Genomic DNA, 20225 nt, shown 5'->3' with positions numbered 1-20225 from the left:
ACACTTCAGGCGCGTGGAGAAAGGCGCGCATGCGCAGAGCCGAGACGAAAAACGAAGCGAAGGGGTGACGGGCAGATTGAGGGCGCTGCTTTAGCTACCAAAAGGCCACAGCGGCCCGAAGGCGCGTGCGCAGAGCGCGGGACGGGGGTGGAGCTCTTCTGAGGGGGCCGGGGCGAACAGCGCCGGCCTCGCGCGCCCCCTGGCGCGCGCCCGGGGAGAGGAAGGAGCGGGAGGGGGCGGAGAGGAGGGAGGAGGCAAGCAGGGCGGGAGGGGGGAGGGGAGGCAGAGCGAGGGAGGGTTTATCGACCGGGCGATTTTGGTTAAAATATTCAAAATGGCGGACGGAGGAGCAGCGAGTCAAGATGAGAGTTCAGCCGCGGCGGCAGCAGCAGCAGGTAATCATTACAGCATTTTACATATTCATATTCATACTCAACCCCGGCTCCCGCTGCCCCCCCCCGCGACTTAGCATAATTTATTAGTACTCAGGATTATTATAATTAACGGCGGGGAGATGGGGGGCCGGGGAGCACGGAGCCCCCGCCGGGCGCCGAGCGAAGGGGGAAAGAGGCTCGGAGCGGCCAGGCGGAGGGGGAAGACAAGGGGCAAAGGGGGCTGCGATCCACCGCCCTCCTCCTGCCCCTGGCCCACCCTGCCGCCGCTCGCCGCCCGCCGCCCGCCCGCCGGCACCGGCCCTCCTCCTCCGCTGGCCGCCGCTGCCGCCTCCTAGCCGCCTTGCCCGAACCCGAGCGGGTCCGCGGCGGGGCGGCGGGGCCGGGGCAGAGGGAGAGGACAATAAAGACATTTTACATATTCATAGCTGCTGGGCTGGCGGGGCGCAGTGGGGCGCGGGCGGGCGGCTGGGGCCGAGCGGGCGCGGGGTGGGGGGCGTGGAGGGGGATGGAAGCGGCGGCGAGCACAATGCCGGGGAGGCGGCGGGGCCGGAGCGGACCCCGGCGGCCGGACACCCGCACGCGTCTTCCCCTGGGAGCGGGCCCGGGCGGGGGGGCGCTGCCCGCCTCGGGGGGCGGCCCTCAGGGCAACCGGGGGTGCGCGCGGGGAGAACTCCCTGCCCGCGCCCCGCCACCGCATGGGGGTCCAAGCGGGGCTGAGCCCGGGGGTCACGGCCCCAGGCACCTCGGCCGCGCCCCAGTGGTCCCCGGTGTGGTGGCCTGACCCAAGCCAGGCCTGCTCTCTAGGTGGGTAGGGGTGAGCGGTCGTGGGCGCTAAGAGGTGGCCTGGGGCGGCGGGGGTGGGGAACCCGCGCAGGGGTCTGCGTCGCCCCCCTAGGGGGTGGACTGGGTTGGAAGGAGTCCTTGGGGCAAGTTCCTTCCCAGGGGATGTCCTCTGGGGCGGTCCGCGCGCCCCTGGCCGGCGGCCGGCAGCCCCTTTGCGTCGTCCGCCGGGGCTTCGCGGGCGAGTTGGGCTGGAGGTGCCTGGCGTGGTCTGACCTCCGTCTCCCTTTGCCCCTCCCCGCTGCCCCCCCCCCCCACGCCGCTCCCCACACCCCTTGCGCCTGACCGGGACGCACGGGGCGGGTGGCCCTCCGGGGCCTCTCGCTCCGAGGCCCTAGAAGCTCCCAGAGGCCTCCCGAGAACTTGGATGTAAAGGGCTGCCCTCCTGCCCCAGAATGGGCTGGCCTGACAAGTTGATCTCGATTTCCTCTCTCCTGTTGGGAGTCGGTGGGGAGGGACGGGGATCCCCCTCCCTTCTTCTGTGGCGGTGTTTTCTCGCTGGGTGCTGGGTCGTCTTTACTCTTTGCTTAGCCGAACCTCTTCTCATTTGAATAATGTCTAATTCGGGGAGGTTTATATTATTGAAATGGCCGCCTGGCTTTCCCCGCCTCTCATGTTTAGTAATTCAGACCTTTAATAACAGCCACTCACAGCCCAACGCCGTGTTTATATTTTACATTCGCCCCATGTGCTTTTGTGGTTCGATATGATTCTTTTTTTTTCCTTGGCAATCCACAGGGCTCTGAGATCAAACCCAGGCCGTGCTGGGAAGACAGGGGGAAAGCTAGGCCTTGGCTCCTCTAGCAGTTGCCTAGGCCTCATGTTCTGTGCTGCTTGATTTATTTACTAATAACCAAAATGACTACCTCCACCAACTTCCACACACTTTCCCCTCCTCCGCGGGCAAAACAAACTCTCTTGGGGCTTTACTAGCATTAAAACAGCTCCTAGCTAAGTATCAACTCTGATATGGTTTGTTTTCTCTTAAAAAGACTTTCTTATAGTTTGCAGTAGTATTGGGCCTAGGGGGAAAAAATCTGTCCTGTATTTCATTTTCAGAGCTTATGAAATTTATTTCGGTTTAATCCAAATCACTTAGTTTTGGGGATAGGTACCCCGCTTGCTCCCCACCCCCATGTTAAATACTTTAAGGCTTTGTAAAGATCTGCAGTATTTGTGAAACTGAGACATTTTTCTTTTCCTCTAAGAGTTGTGGAGTAGCTAAATATTAGAAATTCCAATTAACACTTTCATAATTTCTTGCTGTGGTGCTCCCTTTCGAACATCTTCATTCTAATTTAAAATGGAGCTGACGTAAATTTTTTGCTATCATTGTCATAGACTTGCTTATTTTAATTGTAGCATTACTGAAAACAAAAATGGGGTTATGTTTTCTTTGAGTATTTGTGTCATGGTTAAATGAGTGAAAAAAGAAGAATAAACACAGGCATTGTGTTTACCCTGATCTTGGAACTTATTCTCCTCCCAGCACACCCGCCCCTCTTCTTTAAGTTGTCAGAATTGATTTTATGTTTTATCTAGACTTAGGACAGTTGGCCTGTGAGAGGCAGATTAACTTTTACTGTTTAGAGGAAACAGTAATTTTGATTTTTGGTCTTTCCTGGGGTAAAATTTTCTTTAACATTTTTATTTTGTGTCGGGGTGTGTGTGAGTGTGAGTGTGACTGGTGTTGTCTCTCATTGGTGGATGTTTACCACTGCATAGTTGAGGGAAGTATTAGAGGACTGGGGTTTAACACTAATGTGTTAAACCTTTGAAATTATGTTAAGACATTTTGGTGAGTGGCTAGCTATGTATTTTGTGGGACATTGGTCTTCAGCTTAATGTGTAACAAAATTCTAGGTTTGATGGACTAAACGCAAGCTAATTTCAGATAACCAGTTCTCACCATTTTTCTTCTTTCACTCACAGTAGGCAGGCCCTGAATGCAGCAGGAAAAAAAAAAATCTGTAGCTTTTAAGAGAACCTTTAGGTGAATGACTGCTTCAGAGACCTGAAGTATGAGGTTGGATGGACAAAAAGCAGTAATATAATTTCATGCCTTAAATAGCATATGTTTTTGCACCCGATTCCCAAGATGTGGTCAAACTGATGATGTCATTGGACAGAGGACAAGGTGCAGTTAATTTGATTTATTGTCCTGAGGTGAAGTGTAGCAGTGAAGCTTTCTCATAGGGAAACCATTTATCTCGGGACAATTTCCTTTATAGCTGCAATTTAACCACTACTGAGGCTGTAGTTATTTTATACAAAATGATAAACCGTACATTGGATTTTACAAACAAAATTTCACTGTTACAGTTTTTGTAATACAGAAAAGGATGGATGTTGTTTACTGGCCTTATATTTTGGTTCACTTTTAATGCTATTGTAAAAATTCATTTCCTCAAAATTCTCAAATGGAGTATTTGGGTTTTAGATAAATATAATCATAGAAGTGACCCGTATAAATACTTATTTTAGATATGTTTGTTGTGGTCCCCTAAACGTTTGTAAGAAACTGTGTTTCTTAATCAGAGCATGGCTTAGGCTAGTGGAGCGATCATTTGCCTTGGAATCCATTTCAGTGAGTAATGAGGGCTATGTGTTCTTTTAGGTGGAAATGATAATGTTGAAAATAAGGTAGAATACTTACAAGAAAGCATGTGCTTTGAAAACAGTATTTTTAAAATTTAGAATTCTTTTTGGATTTATCTTAGTTTGGACTAGTTTGTTCATTTTCTTTTGATTGATTAGTGATTTTTAAAATTGTTCCATTGCAACATAGTGGTTGCACTTAGAATTTTTGACATATTAATAGATTTTCTTGTAAGACATTTCTCTATTTTTAATTAGTTTATTTTAAGGTGATGATTCAAATTCCAAAGAATGTGATAAAATTGTGCTTTATTTCTAACTTGAATTTGTGATCCAAATTTGATAGAGTATTTTAGGTTCCTTTTGAACCCACATGAGTTTATAACCTGCCTGTCTCCTTTTACATCTGTCAAGTAGCTTCCTGCGTATTTCTAGGAAATCCATTGTCACTTTCTTCTTTTTTTTTTTGTTTTTTTTCCCAGACAGAGTCTTGCTCTGTCTCCCAGGCTGGAGTGCAGTGGTGCGATCTCAGCTCACTGCAACCTCTGCCTCCTGGGTTCAAGCGATTCTCCTGCCTCAGCCTCCTGAGTAGCTGGTACTACAGGCATGCACCATGACGCCCGGTTAATTTTTGTATTTTTTGTAAAGGTGGGGTTTCACCATGTTGGCCAGGCTGGTCTCGAACTCCTGACCTCAAGTGATTCACCCGCCTCGGCCTCCCAAAGTGCTGGATTACAGGTGTGAGCCACCACACCCGGCTCATTGTCACTTTCTTAATTCTCCCACCTATTAATTATAATGATACTTTTGAATCAAGGTCTTGAAAATTCATGTGACCGCTGACCAACTGTTTTTGATTTCTAAAGGACTGTTCTGCTTCCAAACCATTACTGTAAGAGTAATTTTTAACCTCTTCCCTCAAATTAGTTTGTAATTCCTTTCATTTTGTCATTGTCAAAAATCCCAGTAGACAAGGAAAAAATAAATAGTGGCTATTATTCGGGTTTAAATGAATTCAGGTGTAGTGTTCTGCCATATTTTAAATTTACTATTCTCTGCATCAATAGGTAGTATAAAGCAGTGTAAATATAACGTGTTTCATTGCTGCCTTAGTTTGAAATAATTGTCAATCTGCCATTCATCTGGTTAGTGGATTTTGGAGTAAGTTCAGGGCTCAAAATGTTACATTGCTCTTCTCAAGCCACCGAAGATATTTAATAGAGCCTTGAATATCTTAGGCAGGTGGTTCTAAAATAACAGAAGTGGAAATTTGAATGTTAAGTATTTCCTATTAAAAATTGAAATATTTGACCTGTTTCTTGAATCTGTATTCCTTCATCTTGAATTTGTTTGTGTTTTTTAAGTTGGTCACTCATTTTCATGAATGTTTCCTTTGTACTTAAAAGACTGTAATATTATGTAGTAGTGATTGCCTTGCTGTTACCGGCTATTTTTGTTTTGTTTTTTAATGTTGAAACCCCGTAGTTGTAATCTTTGCATTAGTCTTTCAAGCACCATTAAAAATAATGTTGTGTGACTCATTAATTTGCCTTTATATAATTGTGTTAATTACACAGTTTTTGTGATTAGTAAAGACTTGCTATGAAGCCTGATTTTAAGCAGGAATGTGTTTTTCCTAGTGAAAGTGATTGCATTTGAATTTAGAACTATTCAAATAATTTGTGTTTAGGGAACAGACCAAGTCACAGATAAAACATGCCCCCTTTTGGTCACCCATGTTCTTCTTTCTGATCCCTCCTTAAATGCTAAATGTCTGAACAAACGTACTTACTATTTCTTGGGCATTAGAGTTGAAAGTTGTCGATTTGATTCAGTGACATATGTGCTTTCAATTTCTGTACCCTTTCTGCATGAATTTTTTCCTTTTCCTTTTTTGGGGATAACTTTGGGTCACCATTTTGCTTAATTCTTACTGTGTTGCTTAAAGGATGTAAATATCTTTTTGAGTGGTTGAAAGGGATAATAATTAAGGTTCACAGAGAATAGCAGTTTCCTTATGCATCTTTTGCTGGACATTTTTGTGCATTATTGATATTTCATAAGTAAAGGTAGTTGAATAACTGTAGATTTTAATTCTTCTTAGAAATAAATTCGTTTGTTTGTACCGAAGTATTTCTGTGTTCTAAACAGGTGATGAGCTCTTATAAACTGTTTCAGCAGTAATAACAATGGAAACAAAAATAGCATGAGTGGACCCTGATTTGAAGATGCTCCTTGCATAGAGTGCATATGGTTACGGGGTTCTGTTGTGTTTTTACTATGGGGTGTGAATTTTTTGAGCACTGATATGTTTGTATACTCAATGACTAATAGAGCTCTTTTGTTTTGGGTTTTATTTATTTATTTACTTTTTTTTTTCCAATTAAGCAAATACTCAAGTTTTCAGTGTTGCCTACATTTTGCTGACAGGACTAGTAATTGAGCAAAAGAGGAATCGGCAAACCTCTAGATTTATCAGATTATCTTTTATTTATTTATTTTATCTTATTTTTAATTTTTTAAGGGACGGGGTCTTGCTGTGTTGCCTAGGCTAGTCTCAAACTCCTGAGCTTAAGCAGTCCTACTGTGGCCTCCCAAAGTGCTGGGACTACAGGCATGAGCTACCACACCTGGCCCAGATTTCTTTTAAACTACTGGAACTCCTGGACATTTATCCGGAGAGGATACATTATACTAACTTTTTTTTAAAAGCCAGTGTTCACATTGCACAAAGCTAAGTGTTTGTAGTAGCTTTACTAAGTCTTCAATATTGAAAGTCATAGCAAGTGCAATTTATCACATTATTTTTCATAATTCTTTGTAACTTTATATTTTTTATGTGGGAATATAGAAATGGTATATGAAATTAAATCAATAAAATAGTAATAATTATTATGGCAGGGTTTCCCCCCTCTATTGAACTTTCTCTTTGCAATAGAAGATATAAACAGGAATGGCTGGAAAATGAACAATATGCTGTGTGTTAAAAGACTCATTTGTGCTTAAACGTATGATCACCTTAATGGAGTTGCACTGATGCCTAAAGGGAGTATATTTTTATATGGATAAGTGACTTAGGTGTTGTCTTGTTTTAGTACGCTTATTTTAGTGATCTGCTTAATGAAAAATACAACCTTTTTTGGCTGATTCGTATCGCAGCAAGCAATATTATAATTAATGTTTTAAGATAGTTACCATCCTAGTTTATAAAGGGTATCTGCTATGTACCTGGTCCTATGCCTGTAGTCTTTGGGGATAACAAGGAAATATGACTGCTGCGGAGGAGTTGGTATGTTTACTTAAGCAGGAAAAATTGAAAAACAATGTATGTAATTACATATTAAAATATGTAACAGATAATGAAGATCAGAGAATAGATCAGGGTGTGTCCAAGTTTGAAAGAGCCAGAGCATCCTAGAATATATTATAGCTGGAAGGTAATTTAGATATAATCTTTCCTAAAGCTTTTGCTTCACAGATGAGGAAATATTCTCAGAATGATTTAGTGACTTGCCCGCAGTCACTTAACTATTCAATAACAGATAAGAACACAAGACTTCTGACTGTCTCCCACCTCCCAGTCTCTCCTCCTGCCCCATTGCTGTCAGTCAGAGAAGGCTTTGTGTAGAAGGTGAGACTTTTAAACCAAGCTTTAAAGGGCAAAAAGAATTTAGAGGAATGGGAATACAGGGAAGGCCATTGCAGGGGAGGTTGTGTTCAACATTGTGATGTATAGGTAAAGAATGAGGAAGCATTTGTTCTATGTGCAGGAAAGCTGTTGGAGGATTTTGAAATAGGGACTGATGTGATAAAAATGATAGGGGTGATGTGGTGGTGTGCAAGATGGTTTGAAACAGGAAGGGAGAGATTAGATCCTTAGAAACCATTATATAGAGGTATTTGGTTTATTAACTAATTACTGTAGGTGCTACTAGAGATACAAACATAATTTAAAAATTAATTGACCTCAAGAGACTTTCAGTCTAATGATTTATGAAATAAGCCATGATAAAGGTGTTGAGGATATTGTCCAGTTACATTACATGGAATAAGGACCTTTGGGAGAAATTCTTGCCTGGTCTTTACAGTAGAAACTGTTTGTTTTAGTCTTATGGACACTGAATTGTCTAATTGACTTAGTTTCCTTTTCAAATCAAACTACAATGTTTAGGTCAAATTATTAACCTGAAAAGCACATGCATAGGCAATTATGTTTACATTTCTGTTAGCCTGATTAGTAGATCCGTTTTTTGTCCATACATTTGTTTTGTATTTCTTTTATTGTTTCCATCTTTAAACTGTTTTTATCTTGTTTTATGTGGGCCACCTTACATCCTTTCTGGAGCAAGGCAGGTATAAATAACATTACCATAACCATGACATAATGATAGTGTCTGTATTTTTATAGTACTTTAAAATTTATAGCCACATTCTCATTTTCATTACCTCAGTCCTTTCAGGCAAGCGTTACTATACCCATTTTATAGTTGAGTAAAATAAAACTCAGATTAAGTGACTTTCTCAAGGTCATGTGTTTTATAAGCGTTAAGTGTGGGTAACAGCAAGACTTCCAGGTTAGCTGTTATTTAGGCTGTGTATTAAGGCACTTTGGGGCTCTATTGTGGAGAGCTCTGAATCCTTTGTGTTGGTGTAAGAGTTTGGATTTTATTTGCTAGGCAGCAGGAAGTCACTGAATTTTTTTTTAAATTTTTTTTTGTTGTTATGGACAGTGCCATGATCAGAGCCCTTAAAGTGTTTAGCAACTAATTAGATGCAAAGAGATGATCAAGGTTTTGAATTTAGGTTATCCAGAAAAGAGTAGTACCATAAGCAGATGTAGCGATATTGGGAGAAGGAGCCGTTTGGGGAGTAAGTCAGTGGATTCACTTTGGCATGTCATGTGAGACATGTTTGGGTGGGTGGGTCTTATTAGGTTGTAGATTCCTTGTGAAAATTGAAAATTTTTTAGTGAATTAAATGTTTGATAAACATTAATACTAGGTTTGAGATGCTCATGCCACTGTGCGTGTGGACTGAGTATTGAATCTGAACATTGTAAATTCTAGATATCTCATTTTGGCTTTGGCACTGTCTTCTAAGGATATTTCCTTCAGCAATACGATGGTGATAATACCAGTGTTAGAGGGATGCTGTGGGGAGTAACAAATTGATAGCAGAAGCATTTTTAAAGTAACTCTCTAATAGTTTTTCTTACATGAGCACAGGAGTAAAATCAGGAATTTTATTACTTGTGCTGCTGTAGAGAAGCAGAAGCTTTAGCAACTGATGGATTCTGTGGGGCACCTGACTGTAGGCTGTTCATTTTTTGGAGCAGCTAGCATCTTAGGAGTAATGAATACTTCTAGTACTCTTCTGAAAATTTTATACGATGGAGGTGTTGCATTGAAGCAAATACAGACTTCCCTTGATTTCAGGGCATTCTGTTATCTAGCCCCCACCCTTGCCTATGCATTCTTATCTTTACTACTTCCTTAAATAGCATGACTCAACAATTCCACCAAGGAAGTTCCCTTATTCTCCATTTCTACCACAAATACAGCATATTATCAGATTTTAATTTTTTAAGAAATCTCCCTAAAATTTGAAGATCTGTCTTGGGAGGATGGCTATAATTTATCCTGAGACTTGCCTGAGACTTTCTCCCATTACCATCCTCGCAACCTCAATCCCAGTTTGAGACACATGACCTGAAAGTGCACCCAGTGTTTTAGTCAGGTCAGTGTGTGTGGGACGTTGTGTGTGAACCTTTACTCACACTTTTTCCTCCATTGGAAGGCCATGGTGTAAGGTATGGTAGAGTGAAAAAAAGTACTGGGTATTCAGAGACCTGGCTTCTCTATCACTAATTAGCTTTGTAACTTTAGGACAAGTTACTTCACCATGCATTTTTTAAAAATTACATTTGTAAAATAAGGGATTTCAAACTTGAAAGTTTGGTGTTCTTTTTTAAAGGCAAAAGTGGAGCTGTTCTTATTAAAATTGGACATTGGAGCAAGAAAGCATTTTCTGCCTCCTTTCCACAGTAGCTCTTGAGGCACTTTCACAGGATCCTTAGGACTTCTGCTGGTCATAACTTGAAAACTTTTGTCCTTGTTTATCTTAAGGGACCTGTCTGTCCATTTCTTTATCTCCACAAATAGCCATCTGTCAAATCTGAGCTCCTGTCATACTTTCTCTGAAATTAGCACTTAATTTGTGTTCAGTTACCCAATTCAGCACTTCGTTATACACAGTCCTATTTTCTTCTGTAATTGATTATGTAAGTAAATCTTGTCCTAAGAGCTTTGAGTGCAGGAACATACTGGTAGGGACAGAGTAGGCCTAGACATTTAACAAATAATGAATGCTTGGTTGATGGAATTAGTGGTTCTCAATCTTTGTTGGGACAAGAATCACCGTTGGAACTTTTTCAACATGAGAAGGCCCAATTTCTAATACAGTAGAGGTCTGAAAATCCGTACTTTAAAAAAGCTCTAGAGGTGATTTGATAACATTAAATGATTACTTGTTGCACTTCAAGATTATTTATTGCTTAACATACCTTGAATAATGGTTTTCAATTAATGCACCAGAACGGCCCTATACTGGAAAGACAGACTGAGAATTAGGAGACTTGGTTCCTTATTCTGCTTTTAGCATGAACTATAATAGCTTTCTGATCCTGAATAAATCACTAAACTTTTCCAACCCGTAGGATTCTTACTGGTAAAATTATGGACTGAGCTAGATAAATAGTTTTCATACTTTTTTTTTTTTTTCTTTTTAAACTGGAATTATTCAAAAACATCTTTTGGGTGAAGATCAGTAAATATAATAGGTATTTTGATCAGTTCGGCTTACCTGAGCATTTATTAAATATATAGAACATGATAAGCTTGGTTCTGTCCTAGTAGGAGAGCTAAATTTTAAGATGGGATTTAGACTTTAAACTTGAAACATCCTATTAGAATGCGAATGAACAAAGGTAGTAAGCTTATCAAGAATTGTGGTATTCAGTGTGAATAAAAACTGGATTATGATGAACCAATATGGCCAGTTTTTTCATTCATTTAATTCAACAAATATTTATAGAGCTTCTGCTCCTTATAATATACTGAGCACAGGTGATAGAATAATGAATAAGATACCATCTCTGTCCTCTCAAAGTGTATATTGGTCTATTGGAGAAATCATATATTAAATAACACTGGTCATAGTTTAATGAGTAGAATATGGGAGGTTTGAAGTACTCCAGGAGCATAAGGTGGGGACTGCTAATCTGGACAAGAGGATTTGGGAAGGGGCTCTCTGAGGATATCATGTTTACACTTAGATGTGAAAGATGAATAGGAATTTATCAGTTCAAGGCCTGGGAGTGAGAAGTGGAATTGAACATGTTCTGAGCAAGGGGAACACTATGCAGACATCTCAGACATCCCTCATTATACACAGGGGCATACCACAAGGGGATTGGTTCCAGGATTCCCCACCCATGCCCGCCCCTCCCCACACCAATATCAAAATCTGCACATGCTTAAGTCCTGCAGTAGGCCCTGTGGAACCCGAGTATGTGAAAAGTGTGCCTGGGCCCTGGGCCTCAGAGCCCCTGTGAATATGAACTGTTTGCATGCCATGAATTCTGTATTTTTAATTTGCATGTGATTGAAAAAACCTGATTTAAGTGGACCCACACAGTTCATACCCATTTTGTTCAAGGGTCAGCTGTGCAATCACGTACTGCATAATGACTTCTCAGTCTATGGACCAGTATACAATGGCAGTCCCATAAGATTATAACAGAACTGAAACATTCCTATCTCCTAGTAACATTGTGATGATCCTGACCCTGTGTAGGCCTAGGCTGATGTGTGTGTTTGTGTCTTAGTTATTAACAAAAACATTTAAAAGGTAAAAAATTAAAAAATTTAAATAGAAAATAGCTTATAGAATAAGGATATAAGGAAAACATTTTTTAATACAGCTATACAATATGTTTGAAACTGTTACTATAAGACTCAAAAAGTTTTTAACATTTTTAAAGCTTATAAAGTAAAGTTACAGTAGGCCCGGCGCAGTGGTTCGGGCCTGTAATCCCAGCACTTTGGGAGGCTGAGGTGGGTGGATCACCTAAGGTCAGGCGTTCAAGGCCAGCCTGGCCAACGTGGTGAAACCCCGCCTTTACAAAAAATACAAAAATTAGCTGGGTGTGGTGGCACACGCCCATAATCCCAGCTCTTTGGGAGGCTGAGGCAGGAGAATTGCTTGAACCTGGGAAGTGAAGGTTGCAGTGAGCTGAGATCGTGCCACTGCACTCCAGCCTGGGTGACAGAGTGTGAGACTCCATCTCAAAAAAAAAAAAAAAAAAAAAGTTACAGTAAGCTAGTTAATTTATTATTGAACACAGACATGTTTTTCTTATAAATTTAGTGTAGCCTAAGTATATAGTGTTTTTAAAGTGTACAGTAATGCCATAGGCCTTCACATTCACTGACTCTTCATTCATTGACTCACCCAAAGCAACTTCCAGTCTTGCAAGCCCATTCAGGTAATGCCCTCTACAGGTGTACCATTTTAAAATCTTTTATACCATGTTTTTAACTGTACTTTTTCTATGTTTAAATATTTTTATTTTTTAATTATTTAATTAATGATTTTTTTTTTTTTTTAAATAGGATCTCGCTCTGTCACCCAGGCTGGAGTGCAGTGGTGTAGTCACAGCTGACTGCAGCTTCTACCTTCCAGGGCTCAGGTGATCATCCCACCTCAACCTCCTGAGGAGCTGGTACCACAGGCACACGTACCCATGTCCAGCTAATTTTTTTTTTTTAATAGAGACGGGGTTTTGCCATGTTGCCCAGGCTGGTCTTGAACTCCTGGACTCAAGCAGTCCTCTTGGCTTGGCCTCCCAAAGTGCTGGGATTACAGATGTGAGCCACTGTGCCTGGCCTAGATATTTTTAAATACACAAATACTTACCATTGTGTTAGGATGCTTGCAGTACAACAGTAGAATAATATGCTGTACAGGTTTATAGTCTAGGAGCAACAGGCTATACCATATAGTTTAGGTATATAGTAGGCTTATACCATTTGGGTTTATGTAAGTACATTCTGTGATCACACAATGACAAAAACGTCTAATGACATACCGCCGTTAAGTGATGCATGACTGCACATACAATTCTTGAAACTAATGAAAACACAGAACTTTCAAAGAACCAAAGTTCAGCATAGCTGATTCGGTAAGAATGAGATTTAGCTGAAGAGCCGAAGATGATTTTCATATTATGAGGCTATTTGCATGATCTTTGTACTTTTTAGTGACAAGTCCACAGTTGGAAATTATGGATGATAATCCATACTTTTCAATAAATACATTGATTCCTAGTAACAACAGCGATAAAATTTATCAAGTTTTTGTGCCAGTTATTGTACTAAGTGCTTTACACGCATTTATGTTAATTACAGTGGCCCCCATGGGGGTGTATATTGTTACCCCATCTTTTAGGTTAGGAAACCGAGGCTTAAAGAGGCTAAGTGACACACCTAGGTTTCTGTTTTGATAATGGCAGTAGGCAGTTAAGATCATCAGGCTCTTACCCATTAATTTCTGCTTCAAGCCAGTAGAATGATGAAAAATATATCAAGTGGAATTGGGATTGCAGAATTTCCACTGTTAGGATCTATAGATTTAGCAGCTGTTATGCTGAGTTTAACCTCGGTGCTTTGTACAGTTCCCAGGTCCAGATTGTGTGTGCTAGAATCAAGTGTGCATTCTTATCTCTGTATTGCATTTTGGAGACACAGACAATTGATTATCAGATCTAATGTTAACTTAGCTTTCAGGATTTCTAGGTGCTGACTATGTTTTTGAAGTTGGTTGTATGCAAACTGCTGATCCTGGAAACCCATAAATTCTGAACATTTTGGGTTTTTGTTAAGAATTGTATTTTAGGGTAGGCATGGCGGCTCATGCCTGTAATGCCAGCACTTTGGGAGGCTGGGGTGGGAGGATTGCTTGAGACCATGAGCTTGAGACTGGCCTGGGCAACATAGCGAGACCCTCTCTCTGCAAAAAAATTTAAAATACTAGCCAAGCGTGGTAGTACTTGCCTATAGTCCTAACTACCCCGGATGCGGAAGCAGGAGGACCTCTTGAGCCCAGGAGTTCCAGGCTGTGATGAACTGTGATTGTGCTACTGTACTCCAGCCAGGATGGCAGAGCAATACCCTGTCTGTTAAAACAAATAAATGTGAAACTGAAGCTAATTGCACATGTTAACCTTGGGATAATTTTCATCTGGAGCAGCATTTATATTTTTTTGTCACCCAGTTGGTGAAATAGAAAATTAGGATTTACTTTGTTTACATGTTATTTTGATAAAAACATAATTTAAGATATTTCAATGTTCTCAAATGAGTTGTGACTTAATATGCAAGCAAATTATGCAAAAAGGTGGATTTGTTTACCACTTTTTACCAACCACTTCCTTTCCCCCCTACCAAGCTGTTACTAAACTAAGGCTGTAGCTTTCAGTTGAGGAAACATAACAGTTGATTATTGTGTCTAATGAGAAGTCAGCTATTTCATGGCGTTGGTTTCCAGTCATACACACCTTGTTTAATCATGCCCTGCATCACCTTATTGAATTGTTAATGCTGTTTGTTTCTCAATTTTTCTTTTACACTACATTCATTGCTAAGTCCCCTCACCTTCCTCTTCATAGTGCTTTCCCTCCCGCCGAGTGCTTGCTCCTTCATGCTCTGGCCAAGGAGAATGCTGTTTTGGCAGACTGTTTTATACATGAACACTCATACGCCAATCATCATTATTTAGAAAGGAATTGTTGAAAAAGCTCTCATGTTATGAGTGACATCTTCAACATCACTATAGTCTAAGATAAATTACCAATTTATGAGTGTTGCTGGAAAAAATCATGGTATGATTTCAGGCGATTAGACTATAGTGGCAAAACCATTGCCTGGTTATGCTGTTGGAATCACATCTTAGTAGTTACATAATGCTAGTTACATAATGCTATCAGGACCAGTACGAGACTGGTTTGGTGATTGAGCCCATTTCCTGGGATTTGTTCCCATGTGTTGTAGGCAGATGTCCACGTTTAGATGTGCATGCTTTTGTCATGCATGTACACATAGTTTTTAAAAAAGGAGTCATAGTGCATATCCTGTTATATACTTGCCGTTTTTCCCCCATGGCTCTCTATTCTTTAGTTCACCCATTTAAATAAACATTTTAATGAAATTATGTTCTTTGCAGCAACATGGATGGAGCCGGAAGCCGTAATCCTAAGTGAATTGATATAGGAACAGAAAACCAAATACTGGTTTGGGCTCTTCTGCTGGAACCTAGTGGAGGAGGCTAGTCCAAAATAGTAGTCTCCCAAAAACTTTCTTTAACAGAATATACACATTTAAAAATTTTGTACATGTTGTCAGGTTGCTTTTAGTACCACTCTATATTTTTTATCTACAGTATTTAATGGTGTCAGTTTCTCCAGCACTGTTAACTATTAGTCTTTTAAATTTTTCCTATGTTGATGAAAAACACCTCATTGCTTTAATTTTAATGTTTTTACTCTTAAGTTGGACATCTTTTTTTTTTTTTGATAGACTCTTGCTGTGTTGCCCAGGCTGGAGTGCAGTGGTGTAATCTCAGCTCACTGCAGCCTCCACCTCCCGGGTTCAAGCCATTCTCTGCCTCAGCCTCCTGAGGAGCTGGGATTACAGGCACCTGCCACCATGTCTGGCCAATTTTTGTGTTTTTAGTAGAGATGGGGTTTCACCATCTTGGCTAGGCTGGTCTTGAACTCCTGACCTCTTGATTCACCTGCCTCAGACTTCCAAAGTGCTGAGATTACAGGCCTGAGCCACCACGCCCGGCTGACATAAATTTTTATTAAATTAAATCTTACTAAATTTTATTAAATATAAAATATTTTATCATTGAAAACAAAAATAAATCATTGTTTTCAAATGTACGACAATGATTTATTTTTCCTGTTTTGGCCATTTCAGAATATTTGTAGTTTTCCTGAAAATTTATGACTTCTTAAATATTCTCTTTCCATGTGTACCTGACCCACCTCCTTCCCGGCAGCTAATTCCTATACCTCTTTGGAGAAGTAGCTTAGGGATGCACGTGGAGCTTGAATCAGTCTACCTGTTGGTAGTCACATGTTTTACTTGCAGCCCACTATTAGCTGTTCATTTATAGAGAGGGGATGGTTGCAGAGTCTGGGCAGGGATGGGTCAGCTGTGGCACTGTGGTCCTGGAGAGTCATACCCTACTCTTGCACAAAAATGTTTCTCTTAGCAGAGAACTGGAGTGAGCATTTTTTTTTTTTTAACTCTGCTTTCTCTAAAGGCATTTTAATTTTTAAGTCAAATATATGAGAGGTAGGGATAAAGGAGAAATGGAAAGATAATACAGTTTTAGCAGTCTAGGGGTTTATTTTCTACACAAGGACTTGGAAATCATAAGACTAATCCTGAAATATTTTCAGTGCTGGATTTCACCTAACCTCCTGACAAGCTTGGAGTTATCTGGGACATGGGGAGCAAGAAATTTAAGGAAGCTGACAATAAGGAGGAAAGTATTTAACTTCTGAGTAGAGATGGCTCGATGGTGATAATACTTGTGAACTAGGGTTAACATACAGCAGTGACAGCGTTGTAAAGTCTCGGTGGTGAGGGAAGATGACAGTGACCTTAATGGAGAGAGGCTATCTAGTGAGAACATACTTGTGTGTGTTGTGGAGTGTAAACGCCTACCTAGACTTTCTGCTGGATTATTTAGAATGTTGAGAGGTTAATAGATTCAGATTGTTGCATACATAAGTTTTTTTCCTACTATTTGGGATGGGTGAGGAAAGAGCTCAGAAAAGAAACAGGTTACAGTAACAGTCCTGTTGGTCTTGCTTTTTGTTTTTCTGGTACGCTTTGGCAATTTTTATCAAGTAATTTTTGTATTTTCTTTTTCAACTGTCAGTATGTTATTTTTACCATTTTGAGTGATGTCTGTGGAATAAGAAGTGTTTGTAAATATTTTGTGACTTACATGGTAAGCTTGACTAGGTTTACACAAAGTCATTTTGTACTACCATTTGTCTAATTTCTGCAAATACATTATTTGGGGGCATTCTTCCATTTTTCTTTCCTCTTTTGTCCTTAATTCCCCTTCCCCCATTCTTCCAGTTAATTGAGTTACTGGTTTTTTTTTTTTTAAATCCATATACGTATTTTTTTGTTTGTTTTGTTTTGTTTTTGGCAGAGTGTTGCTCTGTCGCCCAGGCAGGAGTGCAGTGGCGTGATCTCGGCTCACTTCAACCTCCGCTTCCAGGGTTCAAGCAATTCTGCTTCAGCCTCCCGAGTAGCTAGGATTATAGGTGTGTGACACCATGCCCGGCTAATTTTTTTGCATTCTTAGCGCAGATGGGGTTTCACTGTGTTGGCCAGGCTGGTCTCGAACTCCTGACCTGAAGTGATCTGCCCGCCTTGGTCTCCCAAAGTGCTGAGATTACAGGTGTGAGCCACCACGCCCAGCCTGTATGTTCTTAAAATCCTTCTCCCTTGACTTCTTGTGTGACCTTTTTTCTGATCCCTTAAATTAAAAAAAATTTTTTTGAGATGCATTAATGTAAATTTTATCCATTTATTTATTTGTTTCATTTTGTTTCCCCCTTAAAAATTTAACGTGGTTTATAGAGATTCATAAACTATATAGCAAGAAATGCAAAATAAAAATATAAAAGACTTAATATAAAAATCTAATATTTACTTCCAATAGGGCCCAAATACTTCTGTAAACTTCTTAGCAGATGATGCAAACAAGGAAAACTTGGTCAATTTATGCCCATAAAACTTGAAAACAAACTTTTAAGAAAAGCACAACAATTCCTGGTACTAAGATCAGAAGGAGACTTCTCCTCAGAGGCCTTATAAACAGGACCCTATGTAATGTAATAAACGGTGCCCTCAATAGCCTTCCTACTGTGGACACACTAACCAATTTCAGAATGCCTCTCTATAGGCCAAATGCATCATACCAGACCACCTTCATTAAGGCAGTTAAATGGTGGGAGATGAGGATATTGGGTGAGGACTATTCAAAATGGTCTGACCTAAAACGGGAAAAGATTTTGGAATAATTAGAAGAATGGAGATACTGCATATTCTTTAGGCAATCTTCCATAAATACCTGTTTTGTTCACAGTTAGTACAAGGTTATTGGCATAGTGTAGGTTATCAAGAAATGTTTTCAGAGTAAATACTGGGTTGCGTTGGGTTTGAAATTATATTTGTTGGTACACATCATTGAAGGTAGAGCGATAAGATTTTCATGTTGTTCAGGGAGACTAGTCTAGATGGCTGGCTACAGTGTACTTTACCCTAAACAGTGCAGGGCACATCCTGAAAAGTTTTGTTCTTTAGGCTCCCCTTTCCTATTCTGAATCCGGGCACACACTCTAAAAATCTTTAATCTTTTCTCCACCATTCTTTTTTTTTGTATGGTGTAAGGTGTAACCCTGACAAGACTTTCTCCTCCCAAATGAACAGCCAACTGTCCCAACACTACCTGTCCCTGCTACCAAAAATGTTAATTTCAGTCATTCAGTCATTTAACCTAGTGTTCTTTTTCTGACATACCATTTGTCAGCTGACAGAAAGAGAACACTAGATTGAATAGTCTACTTTAAAAGTATTTTTAAATAAAGAGATACAGTTTAAATTTGGAATATTTGTGAATCTTCACTCCCCATGTCCTTATTTGCCATGTTATCAAGACATAGTTAACTCCTAGTTATAATAAATACAGTGCTTATCTGGTATAGATGCCACTGCTTTACAAGAGTAAAAGAACATACCTGAAAGTGCTGTCCATGGGCAGCAGTTCAAGGGGTAATTTTAATTCATACCGCAGGTACACATGCACATTGTAAACTGCTTTGGTGGCTTAGTGGTTATATTTTGACATTGTAGTCAAATTTGATACTCCTACCCCAACCCTCACTTTTATGCTCATTCTAGCAGGTGCTGGGAATGCTAAAAGAAGAATACATAGCCCCTTGAACAATATACTTGAAAAGTGATTACTTAAATGCAAACAGTTTAGGTGCTTGGAATGATTGAAATTGACATTGTAGGTAGAAGGGCCAGATGGTGTTGGAACAGTTGGCCATCCATTTGAAAAAAAGAAGAAAATGTATGTCAGGGTTGTACTTTACACCATACACAAAAAAGAATGGTGGATAGATTAAAGATTTGACTGTTCAAAGAAAAACTCAGAAAAATACTAAGACAAAAATACAAATAATTTAGTTTTAGGGATGGAAAGATTTTTTTTTTTTTTGTCTTTAAGCTATGAGTAAGACTTTATGGAAAGGCTTTTTGATATGACACAACTCAAATGCCATAAAAGGAAAAGATTGGTAGATTTAACTGTATAAAATATTTACGGTTCTACCTTCTGAAAGACTCTACAAATAAAATTAACAATATATGGTAGAAAAGTATTAGCCTATATGGCACATAGAGGGATAATTTTTCTTACTATATCAAGTTCTCTTAGACATTAGTAGTAAATAACAAATACCCCAGTAGTCAAAGTGTATGAATAGTCGATTCATGTAGAATAAGGACTGTGAAGATATGAACCCTGACTAAAAGCCTCTGCTGTAAAGACAAAACCTTTTAAGTTCGATATAAAACAAAAGGATGAAGAGTTACAAAATGTTATGTTTTGGTAGGGCAATGAAAAAATTAAAATATTAGAGAAAAGAGTAGAGTTGAATACTGGCCATTGTTTTAGAGGTAATTGAGGAAGTGTTTTTTATATACTTGTGGGTAATTTTACTACTTTAAAGGTGGAAAAAATATTTAAGATAATGAAGCAGGTAGAGAAGGGATTCCTGCTGTTCCTGATTTAACACACAGGACTAAGCTTGTGTGGAAACTGTTAGTTTCTTCCAAGATAAGTGTTTCCTAGATAACTGAAAATCTATTGTTTTAATGCACTTTTCCTTGTGCTTCTGCACAAACATCTTTAATATATACCTTTGGTGTCCCAATGAAGTTCACCTTTTACAGTTGGTTTGAAGCCCTTCTCTAGAGGTTTTTCAACATTATTTCTATGTGGAAATCCATTCAGAACCCAACTTCTCTGAAACTTTTGCTTTGGGGACTCCTTGTTGTATAGTGAAATTGTCTGAAAAGTTCGAGCGCGGTGGCTCACGCCTGTAATCCAAGCACTTTGGGAGGCCGAGTCGGGTGGATCACCTGAGGTTGGGAGTTTGAGACTAGCCTGACCAACATGGAGAAACTCTGTCTCTACTACAAATACGAAATTAGCCTGATGTGGTGGTGCATGTCT

The 20225-nt window shown here is 40.1% G+C and overlaps 1 protein-coding gene across 3 annotated transcripts in view; it reads left to right on the top strand.

Moving 5' to 3' along the window:
* The first annotated feature begins 271 nt into the window (after positions 1 to 271).
* The window catches only part of POU2F1 (POU class 2 homeobox 1), a 197110-nt gene continuing 177156 nt past the window's right edge, over positions 272 to 20225 (top strand). The window contains exon 1 of one of the 3 annotated variants that reach the window (XM_021930945.2): positions 272 to 395. In XM_021930945.2, coding sequence (XP_021786637.1) covers positions 335 to 395 — 61 coding nt within the window. In that variant the 5' untranslated portion in view covers positions 272 to 334. The remainder of the gene's footprint in view (positions 396 to 20225) is intronic. The other 2 variants (XM_021930953.2, XM_021930951.2) reach the window with 2 other exon arrangements.

This window comes from Papio anubis, chromosome 1 (assembly GCF_008728515.1).
Source record: "Papio anubis isolate 15944 chromosome 1, Panubis1.0, whole genome shotgun sequence".
NCBI lineage: Eukaryota > Metazoa > Chordata > Mammalia > Primates > Cercopithecidae > Papio > Papio anubis.
This window is presented reverse-complemented; position numbering and strand designations above follow the sequence as displayed.